Raw genomic sequence first — 24,542 nt, forward strand, 5'->3', positions numbered from 1 at the left:
GAAATGTCAGTTTTATTCTGGTGCCCATGAAAACATTGTTTTGATTAAATATCTTTGGAGAAGGCCCAGCATTGCCTCCTTAGTGTATTTTTCTAACCTTAAGTAAATACTGAAGAGATTAGAAAAAAGCATGGCTCTTTTAGAAGATACCAACAAATACCATGAGACTACTGTACCCTATTTGAATCTGAATATACTGCCTGCTACCATAACTCCACCATAACTTAAATTGAGATCAGGATCCATAGTCATCTATAATAGGTTTCTTTCACCCCCCTTTTTTTCCCCTGGGGCATGCTTTATCTTGATTCCAAACTAGTGAATGGATCAACAGAAGTAGAAAAGCTAAGTTGCTTATAGGCGTTAATTCATATAACAGTTTTGCTTTTAGGCAACAGTTTTTATTCTCAACGAGTCAATCCAATTGCCAATGGACTGAATGGTTTTGTTTTTGTTTTAATTAGGAGAAACTTCTGCAAATAGAATAGAGAGGGAAATAGTTCCAGTGATTCTTCTCCTCTTGAATCTCTTCTCCATCCTTCCCAAAATTTATCCCGAAGAGTTGGGAGATCTTTTTGAAAAGCCTGAGAAGTTACAAAAGGAATGATGAAAGCTTCTATGAAACTCACTTTCAATAAAATGTAAACCTTCTGAAATACTAAAGAAATTTCCCTAAATGACAACATATTGCAAATTGCTCAGAGTCATTGACCTATAGTATGTATAGTCATAGGTGACTATACAAATTGACTGATTGATTGATTGATTGAATGAATGAATGAATATATACTTAAACCACTTCTGGGATTCCATGGCAAGTGCAATGTTTACTGGTTATTTTGGGACAGACTATATGAAAAGGGTCCCATGAAGATAAAGAATTTGAAAAAAATATTATTCAAGGGCATCACTAGAGCTTTCCTTGTCTCAGTGGAATCTACTCAGAAGGGCCCACTTAGTTATGAGAGAACTCAGGAGCGGAGACTTCCCCACCTGAGGAAACTGATGGCAGGAGGAAAGGGTCATAGAACCTCTGTTTTTCTACTGCAGCACTACACCTGACTCCTACAAAGATCTCCCCTAACATCATCAGTCATGCCAAGTATCTTTCCCCTCTTCTTCTCTCTATGGGATGAAATTTGAAAGAATGGGGGCAGGAGTAGGCCACCTATCTTGCTTCATGTTATTAATGCTATTTTAGGGCACTGAACTAGTACACAGTTTTTAGAAATCTACATCATTTGTGCCAAGACCAAACATACTACAGGTAAAGAAGAAATAAAGCATGTCTTCAATTATTCATATCCTCAAAAGTCTTCCAAATAATAAAGTTTCTGGAAAAGAGACTTGTACTTTTCAACATATCTGATCCCTCATCAAACGGAAAAAAAGTATACATTAGTTCCACAGCTCTCTGCTCGTGTCCATTTCATTAGTAGACAGAAAATAAAAACAGATGCATTTTCCATTTTCTTTTGAGTGGAATAGGCCATAGGCTATTTAGTTCCTTCAGAATTTTATCAGTTTAATTATAAACTGCCATGAGCAAGATATACTCCCTACTGCAATTTAATGTTTTAATGTTTTTCTAAATCACCCTTCGAGCACACTGCAATTGTTTTAAGGACTGTAGAACTTTCCAAGAGGTAATGGGAGAGAGAGAAGGAAGGAAGGAGAGGCAGACAGATGAAGGAGAGACATGGACAGGTAGCTTTTTAAGGGCAGCAAAAAAGATCTAGACAACTGCATAGACAGTTCATAAAAAGAAAAACATAGTATTTGATATAATTAGTATATAGTGGGAAATTATATTCCCATTTAAATATGACTTCTTGATACACAAATTAATGCTTCTATGAGTCATAAAAATATGTGCGGTTCCTTAAATGTGGTGCATAAAATTTAAAAAACGAATATATAATTTTTAATAAATTACTTCTTTCTTTGGAGGCACAATCAGAGAAACAAATACCAGGGGTGTGCTCCTCCAGAAATAATATTTGTATATAAATGAAAAATAGCAGTATTAGTTAAGTGCATGATATAAATCATTTTCAATTTTTTTCCTTGAATTCTTAAGAAAAGTGAAGTAAACAAATGAATGCATGTTGCATTAAAACACATACTGAACAGAATTTTAAAAAAAATCCGAACAGTGGAAAAATGTACGACCACAGATGCAATACTTGTTTTTAAGCCGATTTTTCTGGAGAAGAAAAGAATGCTATTTGTTGAATAGCAAAACACGACTGATTGCCAGTTCCATGAAGACATACAAAGCAGCACTTAATTAAAATGGGAAAAATTAGTAAGATCTCTTTTACAAGTATTATTTTGTAAGACATGCTGTAGGCCTCCCATCTTTTCTTCGACAAATAATTACTGCTTCAATACGTAGAAAATTTAATTTCTGAACCATTAAACTGCTTAATTATGTAGAAGCACAATACAAAATTTAGGAATTCATCATATGGCTGTGTCAAGAGAGAACTTAAAACTAGAAAACAAATGTAAAATGGTGATCTTGAGATTGGTATACAGAGAGTTTTATAAATAATCAATATACCCCAAACTAGAAAGCTAAAAAGATTTTAAATGGCATTTCATAAATCATGTGATAAATACAGTGTTTTAGTTAAATCAATTTGTTAAAACATTCTTTTAAAAAAGTATACCTAAGTATATCTGCTTTGGGGCATATACTTTTTCTCTCCACCTAATTATGGTTGAGATGCTTGAGTGGAAGGGGGGTTTAAGGTGTAAGGAAATGTCCAATGACTTTTAAGGGTGCAGGATAAAGCTTTCAAAAAACGTTATGTTGCACGTTTATTCAGAAATAATTTCCACAGAGTTCAGAAAGGGTAAATGTTAAGTTAGTAAAACATGCAGAAGACTGCTTGTTCATAATGGGTTGCTTCCCACTTTGGAATAATATGAATATCAAAAAGCTAAGCCTGCTATTGCACGCTTTTATTTTCAGATCTACAGTGGTTATTCCCTTTATTATATGTTCCATCTTTACCTCTAAGAAAGACATCATTTTTTAAAATTCCTACAGGGAATATGGGAATTCTAATCCAGTCCTGCAGGAAGGAAAAGAGTTGCAATAGGGAAGGCAAAAGGCAGAGAAAGAACCAGAAGGAATTTTAAAACAACGTTAAGGATGCAAGGTTTTTTAAAAAAGTTATACACACAGAGAAATAGAGAGAAAATTGGTTTTTTTTTCTCCCCGTACTTCCTCCCAATTCTCAAGATAAGAAACCATGAATCCAATTATAGGTTAAAAGAAAAGGGAAAAAGAACAGGTTTGGTTAGCTTTGTGCGAGTGCCTTTGGTGGTTATTAGGAAGTCATGCATTGAATAGACTATCACTCACTGCCCGCAGGAGGAGATGCAGCAGCAGCAGCAGCAGCAGCAGCAGAAGTGGTAGGAGTGGAATTGACGGAGGAAAGAGCTACATGGGTTGGGCTAGAAACATTTTTTACATCGTGGTGTTGGCTCACGATGGAAGGCTGTCTCCTGAGGGCTCCCTGTAAAGAGGAGGCGCCGGTCTGGAATGTGTAAACTACGTCCATCTGCAAAGAATCAGAGAGTGAGATAGCTTTGTCCCACAATCAAAAGAGGAAAAGGAACTAGGACAGTGGAAGGGGAAGCTGACAGACAAAGGATACAGATACATACCATAAGGAACAAAAGTGGAAAATGGAGAAACCCAGTACATCCCCCACAGTTTCAGCAGTTAATCCAAGGGGAAAGCTGTTAAGCAAAGAGATTCCAGCCTTTTTTTTTTTCTTTCCGTTCCCCAATTCAACCTGCTGTCTCCTAGAGTCTAGCTGTTTGCATATGCGAATATTAATTTTTTGGGGGGAGAAAACGTTTCTGCGGTTGCTCATCTTATTTCTGTAAGAAACCCTAGGAATACATTTAGACTTTCAGGAGAATGTAACTGCATACGTGTGCCTACAGAATTATTATGCAGAGTGAAGCAGCAGGGCAAAAGAACTTGAAATAAAGGTACTCTGCAATATAGTGGGACGTGGAGAAAATGTGCATGTAAGCAAAATGCTGTATGATGCAAAAGTGCAGCATGCACATCTGGAAACACATTTCCAGATGTTTGTTCTAATACAAATGTTCTTAAAAGACAGCAATGTCAGTCCAAAACAGGCAATATAAAAGTGGTGTGTGCTAGGTTTACCTCTAACGTACAAACTCTGGGATCATAGTGAGACATTTCTTTTTAGCCAATGTTAAGAAATGAGTAATATAGTAACCAAGCAGAATTAATCGCAGCTGACCAAGTCATCTCAAAGCAGCAAAGACATAATAGCATGCAGGGGTTTCATAGTAGAATATTTTTTTCCACCTTATTATTCCAGATTTTGCAAATGCAGGCATAGAAATGCTGCTGTCTTGATACAACCCCCGGTGTTCTAGGTTACTAGCAAACGGTTTTGTCTCGATTGGAAAGTAAGAAGGGAAAACATGGTGCATTCTGTAGTTCAATCATGTAAGCAGTAAAAAAGAATCCCAGCTATATTTCTTGGGAAGGATGAGAGAGAGAAAGAGAGATAAATGTAAACTATTTTGGGAAAACTGCAATTCTGTAAGCTTTGTTTTTCAGATTCAAGGCTGGTTTGCATACCATATTATTAATAATAATCACCACAACCACCCTCCAAGATGTGCGACTTTTAGTGTTTGCCATAGCTGGCAGTATTTTTAAGTCAGTGGGTATGGAAAGCTCCATTAATGGACTGATTCTTTCACAAAATGAACATGGTCACCTCTTCTTCCTCCTTATTACCTTGATAGGGTTTTTTCCCCTATTTTTTGATACCACCATGGTAAGAAACTAACTCAGTTTTATAAATTCCGATTTATATCTATTTGTACCTACCATCCACAGGTGAGTCTGGAATAGAAAGAGGAGGGTATATACTTCTGAATGGTTCTCCTTCCAAAGATTTTGAGCAAATCAGCTTAACGTACTAAACCAAGCTACGTGTTCAAGCATTCTGTGGTTCTGCTCTTGAAAGCATTTTGTGCACTTCAGGTCTCACAACTACCTCTGTGGCATATCTCAGGCAGAGAGTGACATGCAAGTGTGACTTTGCCTTGCTAATAAAAGACAGTACCAGAGTTCAGTAAACACATGCAGCCTAGGATATTTTCAGTGGATTCATTGCTCTCCTCTACATCTTTTGCTTTTAATTTGTACCCATCATTGTACATTTTGTTTTATTTTAATCAATGCATTGTACAAAGACCCATTTTCAACATGACATACATTAAAATTCCCAGGCATAAGTACCTTCAAAACAATGTTCCTTCCTTTAGGACCTCATTTTCTACTCTGGAGATACACTACTACAGCAGTATTTCTCAACCATGGCAACTTTAAGATGCATGGACTTCAACTCCCTAGCCAGCTATGGAGAGTTCTGGGCGTGGAAGTCCATGTATCTTAAAGTTGCCATGGTTGAGAAACAGTGTCCTATAGTAATGAATGACGTATTCTCTTCAGAATCTTTTCGAGTGGGACAGCTTTCACAAATCCTAATAATAATAATGACTGTGTGATAGAGGTCGACCCCTAGACCCCTCGTTTGTGGGGTGCCTCAGGGCTTGGTTCTCTCCCCCTTATTTAACATCTACATGAAACCTCTGGGTGAGATCATCCGACGATATGGGGTGGGGTATCAGCAATATGCTGATGATACCCAGCTGTGTATCTCCACCCCGCGTCATTTCAGTGAAGCGGTGGACGTAATGTGCCAGTGCCTAGAGACTGTGAGGGTCTGGATGGGAGTCAACAGGCTCAGACTTAACCCAGACAAGACCGAGTGGCTGTGGGTATTGCCTCCTAAAGACTGTGTCGACTGTCCATCCTTGGTTCGGGGGGCGGGGGGGGGGGAAGAGAAATTGTCCCCTTCAGAACGGGCTCGCAATTTGGGTGTCCTCCTAGACTCACAGCTAAGATTAGAGCAACATCTGGCAGCTGTAGCTAGGGGGACCTTGCACAGGTTCGCCTGATGCACCAATTGCGAGCCTACTTGGATCAGGAGGCTCTCCTCACAGTCACTCATGCCCTTGTCACCTCATGGTTAGATTATTGCAACGTGCTCTACATGGGGCTACCCTTGAAGAGTGTTCAGAGACTACAGTTGGTCCAGAATGCAGCTGCGCGAGCTTCTCACGGGTGCACCTAGATACACCCACATTACACCAATTCTCCGCGAGCTGCACTGGCTCCCTATTGGTCTCCGGGTACAATTCAAGGTGTTGGTTATTACCTTTAAAGCCCTACATGGCTCAGGGCCAGGCTATCTTCGAGACCGCCTTCTACCGCATAGCTCCCAGCGACCAGTAAGATCCCACAGAGTTGGTCTCCTCCAGGTCCCGTCAGCTAAACAATGCCAGCTGGCGGGCCCGTGGGGGAGGGCCTTCTCTGTGGCTGCCCCAGCTCTCTAGTTACCTCCTGAGATCCAGACTACCCCCACCCTATTGGCCTTCCAGAAAGCAGTGAAGACCTGGCTTTTCCGGCAGGCCTGGGACCGTTGATCTCGCTGTTGCAATCTTGCGAGATCCGGCCATGAATGGTGTGCATGGGCTTTTAATGTTTTTAAAATGTTTTCATAATGTTTTTAATAATTTTCTATGTTCATTGTTGCATTACTTTTGTTGTAAGCCGCCCAGTCCCTTGGGAGTTGGGTGGCATAGAAATGTGATAAATTAAATTAAATAAAATTTTATCAAGGTGAAGAGAATACTAACATTAATTTAGTTTTTGGGATTTCTAGCCATAAAGCTCAGTGCTTCTCAATCCTCAAATTGCCCTCTTTCCCATCTTGTTTATTATACCAGTAAGCACTCTAGGTAGTGGAAGTATGTAGTCCTAGAACATCCTTTAGCAGGCAGAAACAGGAACATCACCTTCCTTTCTAAAATTTGAAGGCTGGATAATGGCTGAGCAAAAAAAATTTAAGCGGCATATAGTCTTTATTGTCAGCCTTGCATTAGCATCTCATAAAAACTAGCATGACTACATACCCTTGCTTATCTCTTGGAATAGATCTGTTGTGAGGCAGGTTTAGGGAGAACCTTCCCCAATGCAAGGATGGAGTTCTAGAAGTACTCTTCCGCTGAATGCAATACAGTTAACGCCAGTTGTGCAAATGCTGCTAGTTTAAACAATATGGCTAATTGATCTCAATTGCTTCAGCAACAGGGATGTCATACTCTTCCAACGTATATCCTTAGACTGGTCTCACTTAAAGCAAAGCAACACTGCAAGCTGCACTGTATAAGGGAGAAAAACAACGGTGCCATACCTGAGTCTGTATTCTATTCAGACCACGGAACCACAGGATCTGTCCACGTCGAAGCTCCATTTCAGCATGGTCAATTTCATCTACACCTTCATTCAACTCTTCTTCTGCAATATCTTCTTTGGTAATCCCATGACCAGCCTCTTTCAGGAACTTCAGTTGATTTGTTGGAATACTGCTGATCAACTATAGAAATGGAATGCTCAGAATTAATTCTTCTGAATTCTTCTGTGGCTGTTTTGACTTTATTGTTCAATAAGCCTGACTATCTAGTCAGGTGATGATTCCCAAGAGTTCTCTGCATTTGCAACATGCCATCCTCAGTTTGATTGGCATCACATTTTTTAAAATTTACTTTCTAAATCATTTCTAGTCTGCCTTTTGGACTCCTTCAGGGTCTCAAAGTGTCCCACGAAATAGCAAACACATTTGTAACATCTTTGAAACTGGCTATAAGGCTATTCCATGTGTATTTGTTTCTGTAAAGGATTTCAACTTCAAAAGAAAGACAAATGTACAGGCTTAGAAGAAAAACATTTTTTCTCAAGAGATATGATGGAAGTATAGGGGTGATGAATAAAAGCAAACTATTCTTTCATATTGAAAATCTAATTGCATATGATTTTCCAGAATTACTGGTGAATTTATTCTCAGTTGAAAAACTCCCCATAATGATTCAATTGGAATATTTGAGGATATGAATCAATTCACATATTTATACAAAATGACTCCGATTTTATCTTGTAAGTAACAGATAGATTGGAACAGCTATCCTCCCACTTTTATATATCTCCTAATTCTATGATAAACAGTACTTCTCAACTTTTAAAAAATATGCCACAAAGCAGTAAATTTGTTTTTTAATATAAAATAGGTATAGAAAGTTATGGGTAAAATGAAAAGTAAAATGTTATAATCTCACATTGAATTTAGTTATGTTGGCAATTTAATCAATAATATTGTTACTTTACAGAAAAGTAAAAATCCTTTTTGGATTTTTGCAGAGAAATGAGATTGGCAACAATTAACACATACAGTAACTGAACAATATGCAGGAACAAAACTAGTTGTTTAAATAAATGTAGAATATTCACTTTCTTACCTGTCCCCAAAGCAGCTCTCCTACACCAATGAAAATACACCAAAACCACTGACTCAAGGTAAGTCCAGAGCAACTAAATGGTTTACCACCAAACTCCACAATAATAATCTGAAATATTGGGAGAAAAAGAGAACAATGGGAAAGACTGGCTTCGGTAAACCACCATCCAAAGCAGTAAGCCGAAATGCATATAATGAAATCAAGCCTAATAATTCTAGTGGGTGAATGGTGGAACCTATTTATAGAAAAGGAATTGAAAGAAAACACCTGCATTATAAGCCTGCTGACTCTAAAAACTGCAAGCCTTCAGTCAATATTGTTAACCTAAAACAGGGTGTCAAACTCAAGGCCGCGGGCTGGATCTGGCCCGCGGGATGCTTAGATCTGGCTCACGGGGCTGGCCTGGAAAGGAAAAGGCTGGCCCGTGGTGCCTCTGCTAGGGAAAATGGGGAACGGGTGGCTGCATGTGGGCCCCCTGGGCCCCATTTTGGGCAGCAGAGTTCTGCAGAAGGCTGTCCAGGCCGAAAATGAGATGCCCTGTTTTGGCCAACGGAGTGCTGCAGGAACACTCCATCCCAACCGCCGTCTGTCCCGTCTCCCCCCTCCCCGGTCAGCCCATGGATGACAACTACAATGCTGATCTGGCCCTCAAAGAAATCCAGTTTGACACCTCTGACCTAAAGGAGTGAAAAGATGGCTGCAATTCACAACTTCAAATGAGGTTACAAGAGGAAAGGGAACATAAATTTACATTCTTAGACATGAGATAATTTTTGGACCCTTATTTGTTGACAGACAGACTCTTCTAATAAATGCTACCACCAAGGGGGATGGAGGTTTTCTCAACTCACAGAGCTCAGAAATAAAATCCTTTGTCATGTAAGGAAAAAAATGCAATACACCTAACAGTTTAAGTAATAACAAATACACAAAGAAGCAAAGACTGTTAGAAAATTCAGATATACCAAAGTTATAAATTGGAAGTTCATCTTATAGGAATATTTGCTATAGGAACATTTAACTATATTGCTAGGTATCAAAGGCTTCATCGTAAGAAGGAAATTTAGGATGATACTATAATAATTGATCATTGTGTGGTCAACAGGAGGATTAGTGTCTTTCACATCCAAACTAAATCATGAAAGTGGAAGTGGCAGATCCACTCAGGGAATTTATTATAATCACTTCCAGTAGAGAATGAATTTGCCCAAGTCTAATAAACCAAAAGAATTCTATTTCTGATCCAAACCTACTGTGATTGTCTCTTACCATAGTCATGAAAGGAAAAAAAAATCAATATTGGGTTCCAGATAAGAACAAATTTTCCCATTCTCTTGATCTTAAGATCTTTTTTTTTTTTTAAAGTTTCTCTTTTCCTGCTTTAAATTTTTTTCCCCTCACACCAGCCAGTAATTTGACCCAGCATTTCAAGAGGAAACACAACCAAGACAGTTGCATACTCTTCTTACACATAAATGGAGTAGCAAACAGTTCTGGTCCATACAGTAAGATTTTTATGTATTTTATTTTATTTTATTTTATTTATATACCGCCCTACTCCCGAAGGACTCAGGGCGGTGAACAGCCACAAGATAAAAATACATCATACAAAAGTTAAAAACCATTTAAAAGTACATTAAATAATTTTGGCCAAAAAAAACGAATTTAAAAACACCCAATTTGTGTAAAAACTTAAAAGCAAATTAAAAGGGAGAGTCAAGCCAGACCAGCCTGCTGGAATAAAAATGTTTTGAGGGCGCTGCGGAAAGTGCGTAAATCTGGGATCCTCCGTATCTCCGGGGGGAGCTCATTCCAGATGGCAGGTGCCCCCACAGAGAAAGCTCTCCCCCTGGGGGCTGCCAGTCGACACTGTTTGGCCGACAGCACCCTGAGGAGCCCCTCTCTATGGGAGCGTACTCCCATAGTACGATGCAGAAGAGAAAGTTCTTTTCATGAGGAATTAGCCTTTCTAATGCCCAAAGAGATGAATCTTCTCAGACCTGCTGCCACTTACTTAGAACATGTTAGACTGGCTCCCATCCTGATTATTTTTCAGAAAACCACGAAAATGTGGCTTTTTCTAAGACCGTACACTGTAAGTCAGTGTTTCTCAACCTTGGCAACTTTAAAATGTGTAAAATTCAACTCTCAGAATTCCCCAATCAGCCTTGCATAAAGTTGCCATGTCAGTAAACATTACAATTTAGAGTATGTTTGGTGGGAGAATGACGGACAAATTTCCCATTTCCCAATCTCTCCTTTCCTGCAATCCCACCCAAGTCCATTTCATTTACCTGGGCAACAAAGGTTCCTAGCACCACTGTACAGAAGATTGGATTCCGGAAGATGGCCTCAAATACGTTCCTTTCCCCATGAATTTTGCGAGCATTGATTTCATTGAACAGTTGCATCATGACGAAAGTGTTGAAGACAATTGTGTAATGCTCAGTGGGTGGGGAGTGGAGGGGAACATTCCGGCCACTGTCAATATCAAAAATTTTTTCACCTGTAGGAAAAGAGTTTGAACAGCACATGAACATATTCTTTCCATCTACAGATATCCTTTACAATACGATTACAGAATAAAATATGGCACATATACACACTGGAACAGAACTTGCGGCAAGTGTCTTGCACTCCATGACCCTGAAAGGTATAATTTTCATCATCAAGTACTCTCTTTAAATATTTTTAAATTAAAGATTAAAAATACAAAGATTAAAAAACCGATTTTACAACCTTTTTGCCTGGTTGTTAAGCAAATCACCATGGTGATTAAGTGAATGAGACAGTTGTTAAATGAATCTTATTTCCCCCATGGACTTTGCTTGTTGGAAGTCAGCTGGGAGAATCATAAATGGTGACCCCAGGATGTTGCAACTGTCATAAATACTTCCTAGTTGTCAAGTGCCTGAATTTTGATCATTTGACTGCAGGGATGCTGCAATAGTCATAAATATGAGGACTGGTGATTTTTTCAAGTGCCATCATAACTTCAAACGATTATTAAATGATCCTAAGTCAAGGACTATAAGTAAGGCAATTTTATATTCCTTCTTTTTACTTTGAAAGTTCTTCATGCTTATTCTCTTTAAATAGTGACCCAAAAGCTTCTTTTCATTTTCTGTCTTTTCAGGAACTCCTTCATTAGTATAGCACACCTCTTTTGCAAGACCAAGATATGAAAGTTGTTCAAATCACTCTTCTGATGTATTATTGGTATATCCCTTTTAATTACTAAGAAATCAGCTAGTTTCATTTGTAAGTCTTGGGTAACATCTTTTTCCGTATCATTCTTGTATTTGTCATTTTTAAATATATATCCAAAGCAGCCTGGTTCTCAGTTGTTACTTGTCTTCTAACTTCTCTTTTAAACTCACTGTTATAATAGCAGAGAATTTTTAGAGAATTTTTAGAGACATGAATGCTAAATATCCTGAAATTCTTCCGAAGTCAAAATACTTTTCTCCATTCTATACTAATATGTCTCTTCTCCTTTAATTATAATCTTTACCAGCTTCTGATTGCCTCTAGTCTCCAGACTTCAAAGTCTCCTCATAACATGTTTTTTTAAATCAACATTTTCTCACAGGAAGATTTCTTAGGTTCAAAATCTTCATATATTTTTAATAGAATTTTAAACAACCCACAGGAAGGATTCTTATAATTAGTTTCTAAATCTTATTTCCAATCCATCTGGCCCCTTCGTCCATTTTTTTTAAAAAATTTGATTTAGATGCCGCCCTTCTCCGGAGACTCAGGGCGGCTTACAATGCGTTAAGCAATAGCCTTCATACTTTTGTATATTTTTATACAAAGTCAGCTTATTGCCCCCACAAACTGGGTCCTCATTTCACCTACCTTAGAAAGGATGGAAGGCTGAGTCAACCTTGAGCCTTGAAGAGATTCGAACCAGCAGTAATTGCAGGCAGCTGTGTTAATAACAGGGTGCTTAGACCACTGTACCATCAAGGCTCTTTAAAACTTTACAAAGTTGATTTACTCAACTTTGCTGTTTATTTCAGAGTGAAAAAAAAATGTTTTAAAGTTCTTAAACATACATAAATCTTCTTTTCTCAAGGACAGAAGAATCACCCAGTGTGATGAAATCTGTGTTGTAAAGGTTTTTAATTTCCAAAAAGCAGTTAACAAGTAGTTTCCTGAAGTGATTAAGCGAGGAAGTGGGAAAATTCAGTGTTTGCTTGAGTACTGAATTAGTACGTTTTGAGCAAAATTGACTCTCACTCAGCTCCTAGAGCAATTAAAAACCCATTGAAAGGAGACTGCTGTCTTACAGTCTCCTCATGGCGAGCACTTATGAGTGATCCCAGGTTCTTCTCTTTATCTGAGGTGGAATTTCAAGGTGCCAATCTGTTTGCTGGCTCATTGTTCTGCCATGGTTGTCAGTGCTACAAAAAGTGAAGCTGTCTTCAGGATGCCATAGCTTTCCCCGAAGTCCTTTCATCAAGCACTGTTACTAATTTTGTTACTTTCATATTCCATCTTTTTCAGTAGGAGTTTGTATTGTTCATCCTGTATCACCCTCTGTTTTTATTCCCACAAAATCAGCCAACATTTGGTAGGGAGAGAGAGAGACAGCACTCTCGCCATGGCTGCAAATGTACTTGAACCTGGATCTCCCCAACAAAAGAGAGGTGTGTATCATCAGTTGGGCTCTTCTGTTTGGGAGGGGAGGATGCCAGTATCATGAAGAAGGCATGAGACAGTTCCTTTTAAAAAGGGGCCCTCCTGGGATCCAGCAATGTTTGAAAACTATTGACTAGGTTCCAATCCTTTAGGGGGAAGATGGATGAGCAGGTTTCAGTTGCTGAGTCTACTAGAGACTTGAGCATTTGGATGGGACAGAGACCGGATTAATTATTATCCCTTCCAGCTCAAATCTATTAGGATTTCCAAGTAACTCTGAATACCACCCTATACTCTTGCATTGCTTGAAGGAGTTGGGGACTGCGGGAGGCACTGCTTTGCAGTGTTTCCACTCCTACCTCAAGGGTAGACAGGGGAAAGTGGTCTGGAAGTATAGTGATGACAGGTGACTACTCCTTTGTGTGGTACTGTTGGGATTAGTCATCTCCCTCCATCATTTAATATCCATCTGAAACCAATAGGAGAGATCATTTGGCAGTTTGGGATGTGAAACTGTTAATATGCTGATAATATTCAGCTTTGTTTTGCAATGCGGGGCCCAATTGGAGATGCCATCAATTGGGGGTTGGATGGGATGAAACAAGCTGAAGTTGAGCTAAGCAACAGCAATAGCACTTAGACTTATACACAACTCTATAGTGTTTTATAGACTTTCTGAGTGGCTTATAAATGTCAACATATTGCCTCTAACAATCTGGATCTTCATTTTACTGACCTTGGAAAGATGGAAGGCTGAGTCAACCTTGAGCCAGTCAGGATCGAACTCCTGGCAGTGGGCAGAGTTAGCCTGCAGAACTGCAATCTAACCACTGCACCACCATGGCTTACATGGAATGCAATATGGAATTGCTGTTTGTTTGTGACTGTTCCCTGTTGGCTCTGTATTGTCTCTTCAAGAGATGCTGAGGAACCAAGTCCGTTCCACAAGAGTTTTCCTAAGTGCATGGCTATTGCTGGGTGGCCAAAGAGACTTTGCTCAGCTACTCAAATTACCTGGAATAGGGAGGAACTGGCTACAGTAACTCTTGCCTCTTATGCCTCAACTGTGCTTCTGCAATGCACTCTACATGTGGTTGCCTTTGAAAAGCTCCCAGAAATTGCAGCAGCCTGGTTGCTCTGATTATGCTTGTTTCCATGATCATACTGTTCCTGTATTACTGAAAGTGCTAATGTTGACATAGAAAGCTTTATGTGGATTGGCACCAAGATTACCCACTCTAACCAGAGTTGACCTGTCTGAGGGGATTATCTTTAAAAACCTGCTAGTGGTGCCCCATGTTGTGAGGTAAGGAGGGCCTGAGACCAGAAAGTGCTGCTTTTATATCATGGTACCAATTCTCTGGAACAGCCTCCCATGAAGCTAAATTGGTCTTCTGTGATGTCCTTCTGGAAATGACAGAACAGTGGATTCTTCCAGAGATCCTTCAAGTACTCTGTCTTTGTCACTGGTTAATCATCATACCATTTAAGTGTAATTCGTTTATTCATTTGCTGGAATTACATGTCGCATCAATCATGATAGACTGAGATTCAACAATGGAAAATATAATGATGTAGTAATATAGTAGCAATAATTAAATACAATAAAATAGATTACAATAATGCAAAATAAGAACATACATTGATACTGATATTTTATTTTACTAGTTTGAACACTGATGTATTATTCATTTTTAAACATTCATAGTTTCCTTAAAGATTAAAAAAAAATACTGGTACCTTTAATGAAGAATCTTTCCTTGACTGTTATTCCCAGATATTTAATGGAATCAAAATAATGAGAAATACCCAAATATTCACAAATCACCATGGAAATTTTAAGTTTTCTTATAGAAAATATACAGTATATTATTAAGTTGAATAATATCTGATAATTTATTAGACAGTTGGACAATATTATTATTAGAAATATCTTTAAAAAAAAAGAAAACCCTTTTTATTTTTCCACTTATTAAAGCAAAATTAAAAAATAAAATAATTATTGACAATTGTTTATAATTTAATGTAATACAGCATAACTAGGCAGCAATTTAATATAACTAGAAAGTATGCTTTTTTGCAATGCTCAATTCCTTGGTCCTCTTTCCAACAAGTCTTTTGTTTTGATCCTGTCTTACTCTTAGCCTTCCTGCCAACTTCTTTCTCTTGTCTTCTGCCAACCTAGTCTTGCCAAATTTTGCATTCCAAAAAGTCTCAACATCACTAATTAATATATTCAAATTAAACCAAAAAAGAATAGTTTATATTAATTCACTCTCTGTGTACAAATGGCTCCTCATTTAAGCAATGTTAGAATTACCTAAGAGGCTGCTGGAAAAATAGACTGTTCCCTTAATGAGATTGCCTTTCTTTATGCTTCAATTAAAGTTTGTAGATAATTATTTGAAAACCTTCATTACCAAAACAAAACAGCTTTTAAAATGGAAATGATGAGCTATAAATATATGCATTTCTCAGTCACGAAACCGAAGAAATGTACACACAGACTCTGCCTTAGAGTCATAGTAAGATTCTTAGGCTTCAACAGCAGGCAGACTGCAACTGCAGTTGTTCTTCGCTGCTGCTTTTCCACCCTCCCCACTGAATTTCTGCTGGTTCTGCAGCAGGTGAGCCTCTACCAGGAAAAAAGCAAACAGAGCAATCCAGAAGTTTTCCTCCTTATGAATCTGGTTTACTGATGAATGGAAGAATTCAGTTTAACAATGCCAACATAACACTTCCAGCTAGAATGAATTATTTTTCACTGGAAGCTGTTAATGGTTCACAACTGAAGCTGTACCGAGTTCTAAAAAGACACAATAGGATGAGGAACAACCAGTTTGCATGGAGTCAAATTAATCAGGACGAACCCCTTCAGCCTTCTCGTTGCCACTAAGTGCAACATAAAACTTGATCCTTCAGAATTTAATTTTGCAGATTTTCTTTCCATTTTCTAATTTGACTATTCCTATCATGACTGCATACCGCAATTTAATTTCATTCATACTAATTAAATTGATACTACTGTTTTGGCTGATACTTTAAACAGCTGTAAGTTTCTACAGCTGGTGCTGAATATCAATATAAATTCTGTCATGAATCAGGTATAATAAGGGAATAGGCAGTAAACTTCATCACTAAGTAAGCAGTACTGGTAATCAAAAAACAATTTTCCTTGGCTTGCACTCATGACAATTTAAGACATAAAATTGCGTGGTATTATATTATTTATCAATAACTACTAATTGCCCTTCAATAACATGAAATCTGTATTCAGCATTATTGAGAGATTAAAGTATGTCTAATGAAAGAGGACAGAAGTCAATCAGGTGTATCCTCTGAATCTTTACCTATTTCTTGGCATAGATATGGTGACTATTTCACAGATGACACTTAATCAAATATGAAAAACAACTACATGGCCTTTTTTTTTCATTTTCTCAAAAAGCACTAGAAGAGGAAACATAAATTGAATTAATTAGCCGAGGTTTCAACCCTAAAGCTGACCTGAACAAGCCATCTTGGAGCTTCAGTGTTGCCGCATTGGAGCTGAGGGACAGGGAGGGGGGATTAGAGATAGCTGGGGTTTTGTAGTCAAAATAAAATATTTTCTCTTGGGAACCAAGGACATTCTCACACCTGGCCTGAGGAAGGAGGAGTGATGTCACCAGGCAACCAGACAGCATCTTGATTGGACCATGTGACTGTTTGGGGTTGAGGAAAAACTTTTATTTTTAATTAGGTGAAAACCGCAGAAACCTTCAGAGTCAGTTTTCACCAGATCTGTACCAATATGATATATCCAATAAAGACTTTTGAGGAATCTACCTGCCTCAGAGTTTTGCTTGCTGTGCGTCTATTACTTGAAACCCTGACATTAAACTGACTGACATTAGAACGATCATGGAGATCTTTTAAATTGTTTTTTTTTAAAACTATCTTGGAAGAGCAAACAGATAGAATATAATTAGGGCCACAGATTTGGGTTGCAGAATCCAGGATGCTGGATGATACCGAACAGTTTTCTTTCTCTTTTTACAGCTTAATGGTCAACTGGGTTTACAGCCCAGATCTTTTAGCCTTATTCAATCCAACAACAGAAAAAATGATCCCAGATTACCTAGCTGTTCTACACACTTTCCTATAGTCTCACCTGCAAATAGTAATGTGAAAATAATGGTGAGCTGGTACACGGCATGTCCCAGAATGTTCTTCATCATGGTTCGGGATATCAGTGGCTTGTTGCGACCATATGGCCTACGCAGGAGCAAAGACTCTGAAGGGGGTTCTGTGGCAAGAGCTAATGAGGCAAAGGTATCCATGATCAAGTTCACCCACAACATTTGGACAGCCTTCAGAGGTGAATCCTGCAAAGAAAGAAAAAAACCTTTCAAAAACTAATAGCAACAACAATAGCACTTAGACTTACAGTATATATTGCTTTACAGTGCTTTTACAGCCCTCTCTAAGCAGTTTACAGAGTCAGCATATTGTTCCCAACAATCTGGGTCCTCATTTTACCGACCTTGGAAGGATGGAAGGCTGAGTCAACCCTGAGCCTGGTGAGATTTGAACTGCCAAATTGCAGGCAGCCGGCAGTCAGCAGAAGTAGCCTGCAGTACTGCACTCTAACCACTGTGCCACCGTGGCTAATATACTGCAAACATAGTCCATGGCTATTCTTCCCTTTCCCCTAGTTCTTTAACTTGGGAGTTGACTGGTGCTAAATTCATACATCTGGGTTACTATGATAATCCAGAAATACTAGCCTTTTCAGTTCAATATTACTACTGTTAATACAATGATTAAATATTTTGTTAGTTTAGTGTTACAGTGTGTCAGAGACAACAAGCATTTCTTTTATGAAGCTTGAACCCTCTTCTTCAAGTTGTTCACATTTCTAATTTCAACTGAATAAAGGGGAATACCAATTCTCCAATTCTAGTACTGTAGAAGTCTTTGCATAAGTGTGATGCAAAAAGAACTGCTGCAATCTTCTGATGAAAGTATAAATAAGTAGTTTATAACCATTAGTCACAGTAGTCCATTATACACTGACTTGTTGTCTCCATCAGCGCTATTTGTGACCAGCCTGGGGTATCTAACTGGCCACTGTTAGAAAAGCTAAATGAATAGACTTTTGGTTTCCTTCTGTAAAGTATAGTTCTTTTTAACCTAATTCTCTTTATCTTTGAACATTTTACCTTTATGTGCAGCAAGACAAAGTTTTGATTGCTGTATTTGAAAACCTCCAATGGAATCTAGACCAGCTCTAATTCATTAATAAAAGTCCCAACTCTTTTACCTGTGTGATGCAAGCCCCTGTGAATGCCACAATCACAGCCACTACATTGACTGTCAGCTGGAACTGCAGGAACTTGGAAATGCTGTCATATACATTGCGACCCCACATCACTGCCTTAACAATGCTTGTAAAATTATCATCTGTCAGGATGATGTCTGAAGCCTCCTTAGCCACATCTGTGCCAGCAATGCCCTGAGAAAATAAAGAGTAGGTGGAGGAAAGACTATTAGTCAAAAAGGAAGCATTACATTTTTTATGTTCAATTTTAAGACTTGTACCCACAAAATGTTAAATGTCAGTTCATTTCAAATGTGACACTGCAGTGTAAATTATATGGAAATTTTTTCATTTTTCTGAAAGATCCAAATGAACCAACACAAGGCTCTTTGACAATTAAAATACCTAGTCTGTAGCTAGCTTAACTTTTTTTCCTTTCAGATCAAAAGCTCTGAGGAAAAGCTAGCCATTGCCTCTTCGCTTGGACTTGTTGGTGAAGAACCAAAGCAACTGATTAAGGAGGCTGTTAGGTTTATTGCAAAACTCAGTTACAGACACATGGTGGCAGTTGGTGACTAGAAAAACTTTGCCTGTTAGAATAGACCAGCAAATCTCAAAAGCATTAAGTAGGTTCCCTGTAGCGACCAATTTTCCCTAATGCTTGCCTGCTGTGTCCTACTGAGCCCAGGGATGGTGAAATTTTGTCTTGGGCTGCAAGATTTCTGACTTCTGCAACTGAAAAAGCTAAAACAGAAAATAGAACACAATGAAAAGAACTTTAACATATATACAATGCTGCAGGTTTCTTTTAGCCAGCCAGCCAGTGTTATCAGTTATTAGTTCCATCATACAAAAATACACACAAACAAATAATTATCTGCTTTTTGGTTTGCAATGTAGTCCCTAGAATATTGGCTCATACCATAGCAAATCCAACATCTGCTTTCTTCAAGGCTGGGCCATCATTGGTGCCATCTCCAGTTACAGCTACCACCTGCCTCCGTTCCCCAACAGTACTGTCAATAATTCCTGAAAATAAGGCCAAAAGTCAGTAGAGGATAAACACAGACCCACTAGATTTATGGCAAAAATCTAGAAACAATTTACATGATTGTCATGTAAAGCCTCAACCAACCTAGGGCTATGATATCTAAAGGATTGTATAGTTTTCCAAAAATTTAATATCTTATCCACTAAGACAAATCGACAAGACATCTTTTTAAATATGAGGGATGTACAAAGTGCTTTATTTTTGTTATCATGCCCAGACTGTGGAATTTCCTGCTTCTAAGAAGTTAATATAGCATATTCCCTTGCCAACATTCTGTTGTCAAATGTGGATGAAATTGTATTGCTCAGACTAGTGTTTAACAAACATTTGTTTTGTTTCCGATTTGCTGCTTTTATACACACACACACATACACACACACACAATTTCTTATCTAGTTTCATTTTTCATTGTTAAGGAGTTTTCACTGTGTAGGTTGCTTCAGATATTTCATTTTGGAGCTGGAACATACATGCCAAAACATGAATACATGTCAATTCAGCAAATCTGGCTCTTTAAATGCAATGTATCCGTTCACTTAAGTTTTCATTTAGTACCTTCAAACCTCTCTCCCTCCAGTTATCTTCTGACACCATCTTAGAAAACAAATGCTATCTCTTCGGTTGACCATACCTTTCACAAGGGTGTGTTTATCAGTTGGTGAAGAACGTGCCAAGACTCGAAGTTTAGGCCAGATTTTATCTAGTTGTTCTTGCTCCACCTGCAGAGCAAAACCCCAACAGGACAAGCTAGATTAGCTCTGAAAGGGGCTTTCGAACCAGTCTCCCCTCTCTTCTGAAAACATAATCCATTTTCTCAGAAGAATTCCATCTAATGCCCAATGATGAATACCATAACAATTGCAGGTAGTATGGAGAAACCATTTGGTAAACATTAACATGGATCTGACATATCATTAGAGGACTGCAGGGTAAATACCTTAGAAATTAGCAATATATGATGATAGCTGCTCCACTGTAGCAGGCCATAGCAGATACTTGCAACTTTAGAGTGATGGGCAAAGAAACTTTCTGTATACCTAACAATACTATCTATTAAGGATCATAATCTCTTTCTCTGATGGCTAATCTGCTTTGAATTCCAAAGATTCATGGTTCCACAGAGACCGCATGAATTAATGAATAAATCTATCTTTTTTTCCATTTAATTAAAGGTGAAATTAAATTAAATTTTAAAAAACCTACAACCGTAACTGAAAAAAGGATAGCAAAGAAATAAAACCTGGATACTATGGTGATTAAAATAAACTAGACGTGACAAAAAAATAAAAAGAAAACTATTTAATTGGCAAGGAAAAAAAGAGTAAAAAGAACTGTTTAATAATTATAAACTGCAATGTAAAAATGAATTCAGTCCTTAAGTTTATTTTTAAATCTGGAAATACAGAAACATAGTGCTTGGTCTTTTCATTTTTTGAACACTCTCCAAAAATAGTTAATAGACTCATATCCTGGATCTATTCCTTAAAATCAGTAGATTTTTTTTTGAATTACATACAATATCTTCTTTGCCATATTGCATTAAAAACTCTTCCTAAGATGTCAAATTTCCATGTTTTAGGGATGCAGTTTGCCATCACATTAGAATGAATGCATCACTTAAAACAAAGTCAGGGATCACATATAAAAGGAGGGGTCAGAGTAAACAAAATATTGATTTGTTTTCATTTATATTTAAATGCAATGAAATAAAATATAATAAAGTAGAGCTAATGTGATTATTCTCCATATTTTAAATATTTTCCCCTCCTGCCCCATTTGATAATATATTTTGGAGATCTCAGCTCTGACAGAAACTTGATCAGCTTCGATCCCTTCTTCATATTACCTCTCCTTTCTCATTGCGGATGAGCCTATTGAATTCCTTCCCTTCCAAGCACAGGAAGTCCTCTCCAGGCAGCAAGATCCCACACTTAGTTGCAATGGCACGTGCAGTGTTGATGTTGTCACCTGTAACCATCCTGACAGTAATACCAGCACGCTGGCACTTCTGAATGGCCTCAGGTACCTATTGGCAAGTCATGAAAAACAGAACCTATAAGCAAGGGACCATGAAGCAGACAAAAAACCATGAGTCTGAAATAAGAAATAATGGGAGGAAACTGAAATAGCAGTAGCAGTAGCAGTAGCATTTAGACTTATATACCTCTTCACAGTGCTTTAGAGCCCTCTCCAAGTGGTTTACAGAGTCAGCATATTGCCCCCAACAATCTGGGTCTTCATTTTACCGACCTCAGAAGGATGGAAGGCTGAATCAACCTTGAGCCGGTGATATTCGAACTGCTGAACTGCTGGTAGCCGGCAGTCAGCAGAAGTAGCCTGCAGAACTGAATTATAACCACTGCGCCACCACGGTTGTAATAACTTATATTGTAATGATAAATTTATTCTTTAATCATGAATTGCGCCATGGCATTGTAATCTGTTTACAAGGAAGGACAACCAACACGGTTAAAAAAGGACTATCTGGGTTTACAGAAACACAAAACATTTAGGAGAACAATTCAAAGAGCACTAAGGTCTGGTGAGGAAAAATTGAAAACCAGAGGTGGAGAAAGGAGAGTTCAGAGGCTGACATACCAAGTAAGAGCACCCTACTCTACAACCCTTGATTATCAATTCCACTTACCTGAACAATTATGTTATGAAACCACAAGTCAATGGTGTAACTTAGCTAGTCAAGTGTTGAACAAGAACCAGGGAGATCCAGGTTCCAGTTGCCCCTCATGGAACTCTTCAGGGGCAGCCATTACCTCTTACTAAGTTTAAATTAGCTCTACTGGATTCTTAAAACAGTTAATGTGATAATGCAAACATGACATAATGGCCAGAAATTTCTTGCTTTTAAAAAGGAAAATATTCTGCATTTACTCAAGTCCTAATGTGAAACTCATAACAATTTGTGAGAAGAAATCAAGTCTATAATTGTTTAAAGGTAGTGTAAACTATTTTGTGTTTTGCAGGGACTTTGCAATTTGCAATGGAAGGTCAAATATTTCCATTAAGAAGTGAGAAGAATTACAATAGGAACTACAAACATGATAATCTGCTAGCTGCAGATTATTTTGAATGACACTATATAGATGTAATAATAGAAAATGCTCAAGCATTAAATTGCTTTACATTTTTTCTAATGGGCCTGTGAAACTTGTTCTCCTGCCCACTACTCTGCCCTGCCATAACTAATAATTCTGTGACACCTGGGCAACACAAATGTATTTCAGTGCAATGCAATATGCATGCTAGATTATGGATTCTCAACATAAATAGTCAGGCAAAATATTTGTGCTAAAAGATTTCTAGAACAGACATCCTTCTTGCCTATAAGGATATATACAACTTCTTGCCTTTCTTCAAATATACAATGCTGTTAGAGGTCCATTTTATTTCTCTCCCGTAATGGGATGGTATATAGAAACAGATTAATTTCCACCTCTTGACTGCATCAGATCATCACTGTTTATGTTAACTCATACAGATCAAACCATACACAGAGTGATAGTAGTGCTGGGGACTGACTGAGAAGAGAAACATCATTAAGAAATCCGCAAATTGAATCACCGCCTCCAGACTAGCGCGTGCAAGGCATCTGTGAAACCATTTGCAATCCCAGATACTTCAGCATCTAATTATGGGAACAGCGTACAGGGGGCCAGTTCTGAAATGTAATCAAGTAGTAGTCATACGATGATTTATTGTGTTACGTCAGTTGTCTGCTTGTCACCCCTATAGCAAATTGTGAGAGAAAACAGAACCTGGGAAGGATGAAGTAAACCAAAGATAATCAATTTTCCTCAGTAATCATAATTTCTTCCTAGAATATATTTGGCTGCTTTAAAGAGGAATTTGTAAATTATAGTTGCCATTTTAGGGCAGATATATCTGTTGTTCTCTAAAAACACAGAATGAATAATTTTTAAGTGAAGCAGTTATCTTTTTCCTTTGTTAGACGTCTACACATCTTTTCCTGAGTTTCCAATACCTACAACAATTGCAAAACAGGGTGAAATTCAAGAAGAGTAGATTAGTCTTTGTTCCTGCATTTGCCTATGAAAGAAAACGTTGGACCTTTCCACTATCTCTCTGCTAGGTAGGTACAAAAGAGCAAAACCAGAACAGAACTGTAATTCTGCTATTAAACTCACAAGGGCTCTTCCCACAAGCAGCAACCTTACTGATAACACAAGGTTGTTATCAATGAACACAAAGTCTCTGTAACTGAATGGCACAATCTTTAACTGCTGGCAAAAAATGAGCAGAAGGTAGAGATGAAAGGGTGTGGAACATCCTCTAAAGGCATTCATTGATACATGAACAGGAATAGGGCAACCAAAAAGATCCGACAGCTCAAGAAAGAAAAAAATCAAAGTTGCATAAAAAAGTAGATCCAAAGCAAAGCAATGAAAAAACAAAATAAAGGATAAAAGAATAACCTGCAGGAAAATAAAAGGTGAAAGACAATAATAAAAAAGCAGAGCAAGTCAAAGAGAAGGGACTGGAAAAAATAAGATAACAGATACAATACCAAAATCACCTAAGGGAGCAAAACAGGGATGAGCAGTCAGCAAGGAAACAAAATTGGAAACAGCAGAAAGAAAAAAGAATGAGTAAGATTATAATTAGACCAGAATCGCCATTTTATACTGTTTGTGTTTGCTGGACTTCAGTTCCTATAATCTCTAGCTAACTGGAGAATGCCAGGTTGGGAAAGCTAATTAAATATTCTATGTATTATGTGCATACAGGAAAGAAATTTATACTGGTACCTCTGGACGAACAGGATCCTCAATGCCAACAACAGTGATGCAAGTAAGGTCAGACAAAATCTCATTTTCAGCATCCCAGTCAGGTTCAACACCAGCAGGGAAATCCCGGTAAGCCAGACAAATGGTGCGTAGCCCCTGACAAGCCATTGGTTCAATCACTTTTTTCACCATCTCATCCCGGTCTTTCACTTTAAATAATCGAATTTCCCCATTTTTGTCCAAAATTTTTGTGCACCTGTGTTAAAACAAAAGGATTAAACACGTTTCAAAAATTATGTTCATATTTTACAAATAAAGCTTAAGCTATCAAAAGGATGTGCGTCTT

The 24,542-nt window shown here is 38.0% G+C and overlaps 1 protein-coding gene across 8 annotated transcripts in view; it reads right to left on the reverse strand.

Moving 5' to 3' along the window:
• Positions 1 to 24,542, reverse strand: part of ATP2B4 (ATPase plasma membrane Ca2+ transporting 4) — a 170,170-nt gene that overhangs the window by 13,010 nt on the left and 132,618 nt on the right. For 4 of the 8 annotated variants that reach the window (XM_087889512.1, XM_060687277.2, XM_060687276.2 and 1 more), the window contains 9 exons: positions 24,218 to 24,452; positions 21,280 to 21,459; positions 20,065 to 20,152; positions 19,305 to 19,411; positions 18,386 to 18,577; positions 17,234 to 17,447; positions 10,728 to 10,939; positions 8,434 to 8,541; positions 7,335 to 7,517 (listed from right to left, as the gene is read on the reverse strand). In XM_087889512.1, the coding sequence (XP_087745638.1) occupies positions 7,335 to 7,517; positions 8,434 to 8,541; positions 10,728 to 10,939; positions 17,234 to 17,447; positions 18,386 to 18,577; positions 19,305 to 19,411; positions 20,065 to 20,152; positions 21,280 to 21,459; positions 24,218 to 24,452 (1,519 nt within the window). Of the gene's footprint in view, positions 1 to 3,368; positions 3,576 to 7,334; positions 7,518 to 8,433; positions 8,542 to 10,727; positions 10,940 to 17,233; positions 17,448 to 18,385; positions 18,578 to 19,304; positions 19,412 to 20,064; positions 20,153 to 21,279; positions 21,460 to 24,217; positions 24,453 to 24,542 lie in introns of those variants that run through there. The other 4 variants (XM_060687282.2, XM_060687278.2, XM_087889516.1 and 1 more) reach the window with 3 other exon arrangements.

The sequence above is a fragment of the Pantherophis guttatus genome, chromosome 3, assembly GCF_059756535.1.
Source record: "Pantherophis guttatus breed Tessera chromosome 3, ASM5975653v1, whole genome shotgun sequence".
NCBI classification, from domain to species: domain Eukaryota; kingdom Metazoa; phylum Chordata; class Lepidosauria; order Squamata; family Colubridae; genus Pantherophis; species Pantherophis guttatus.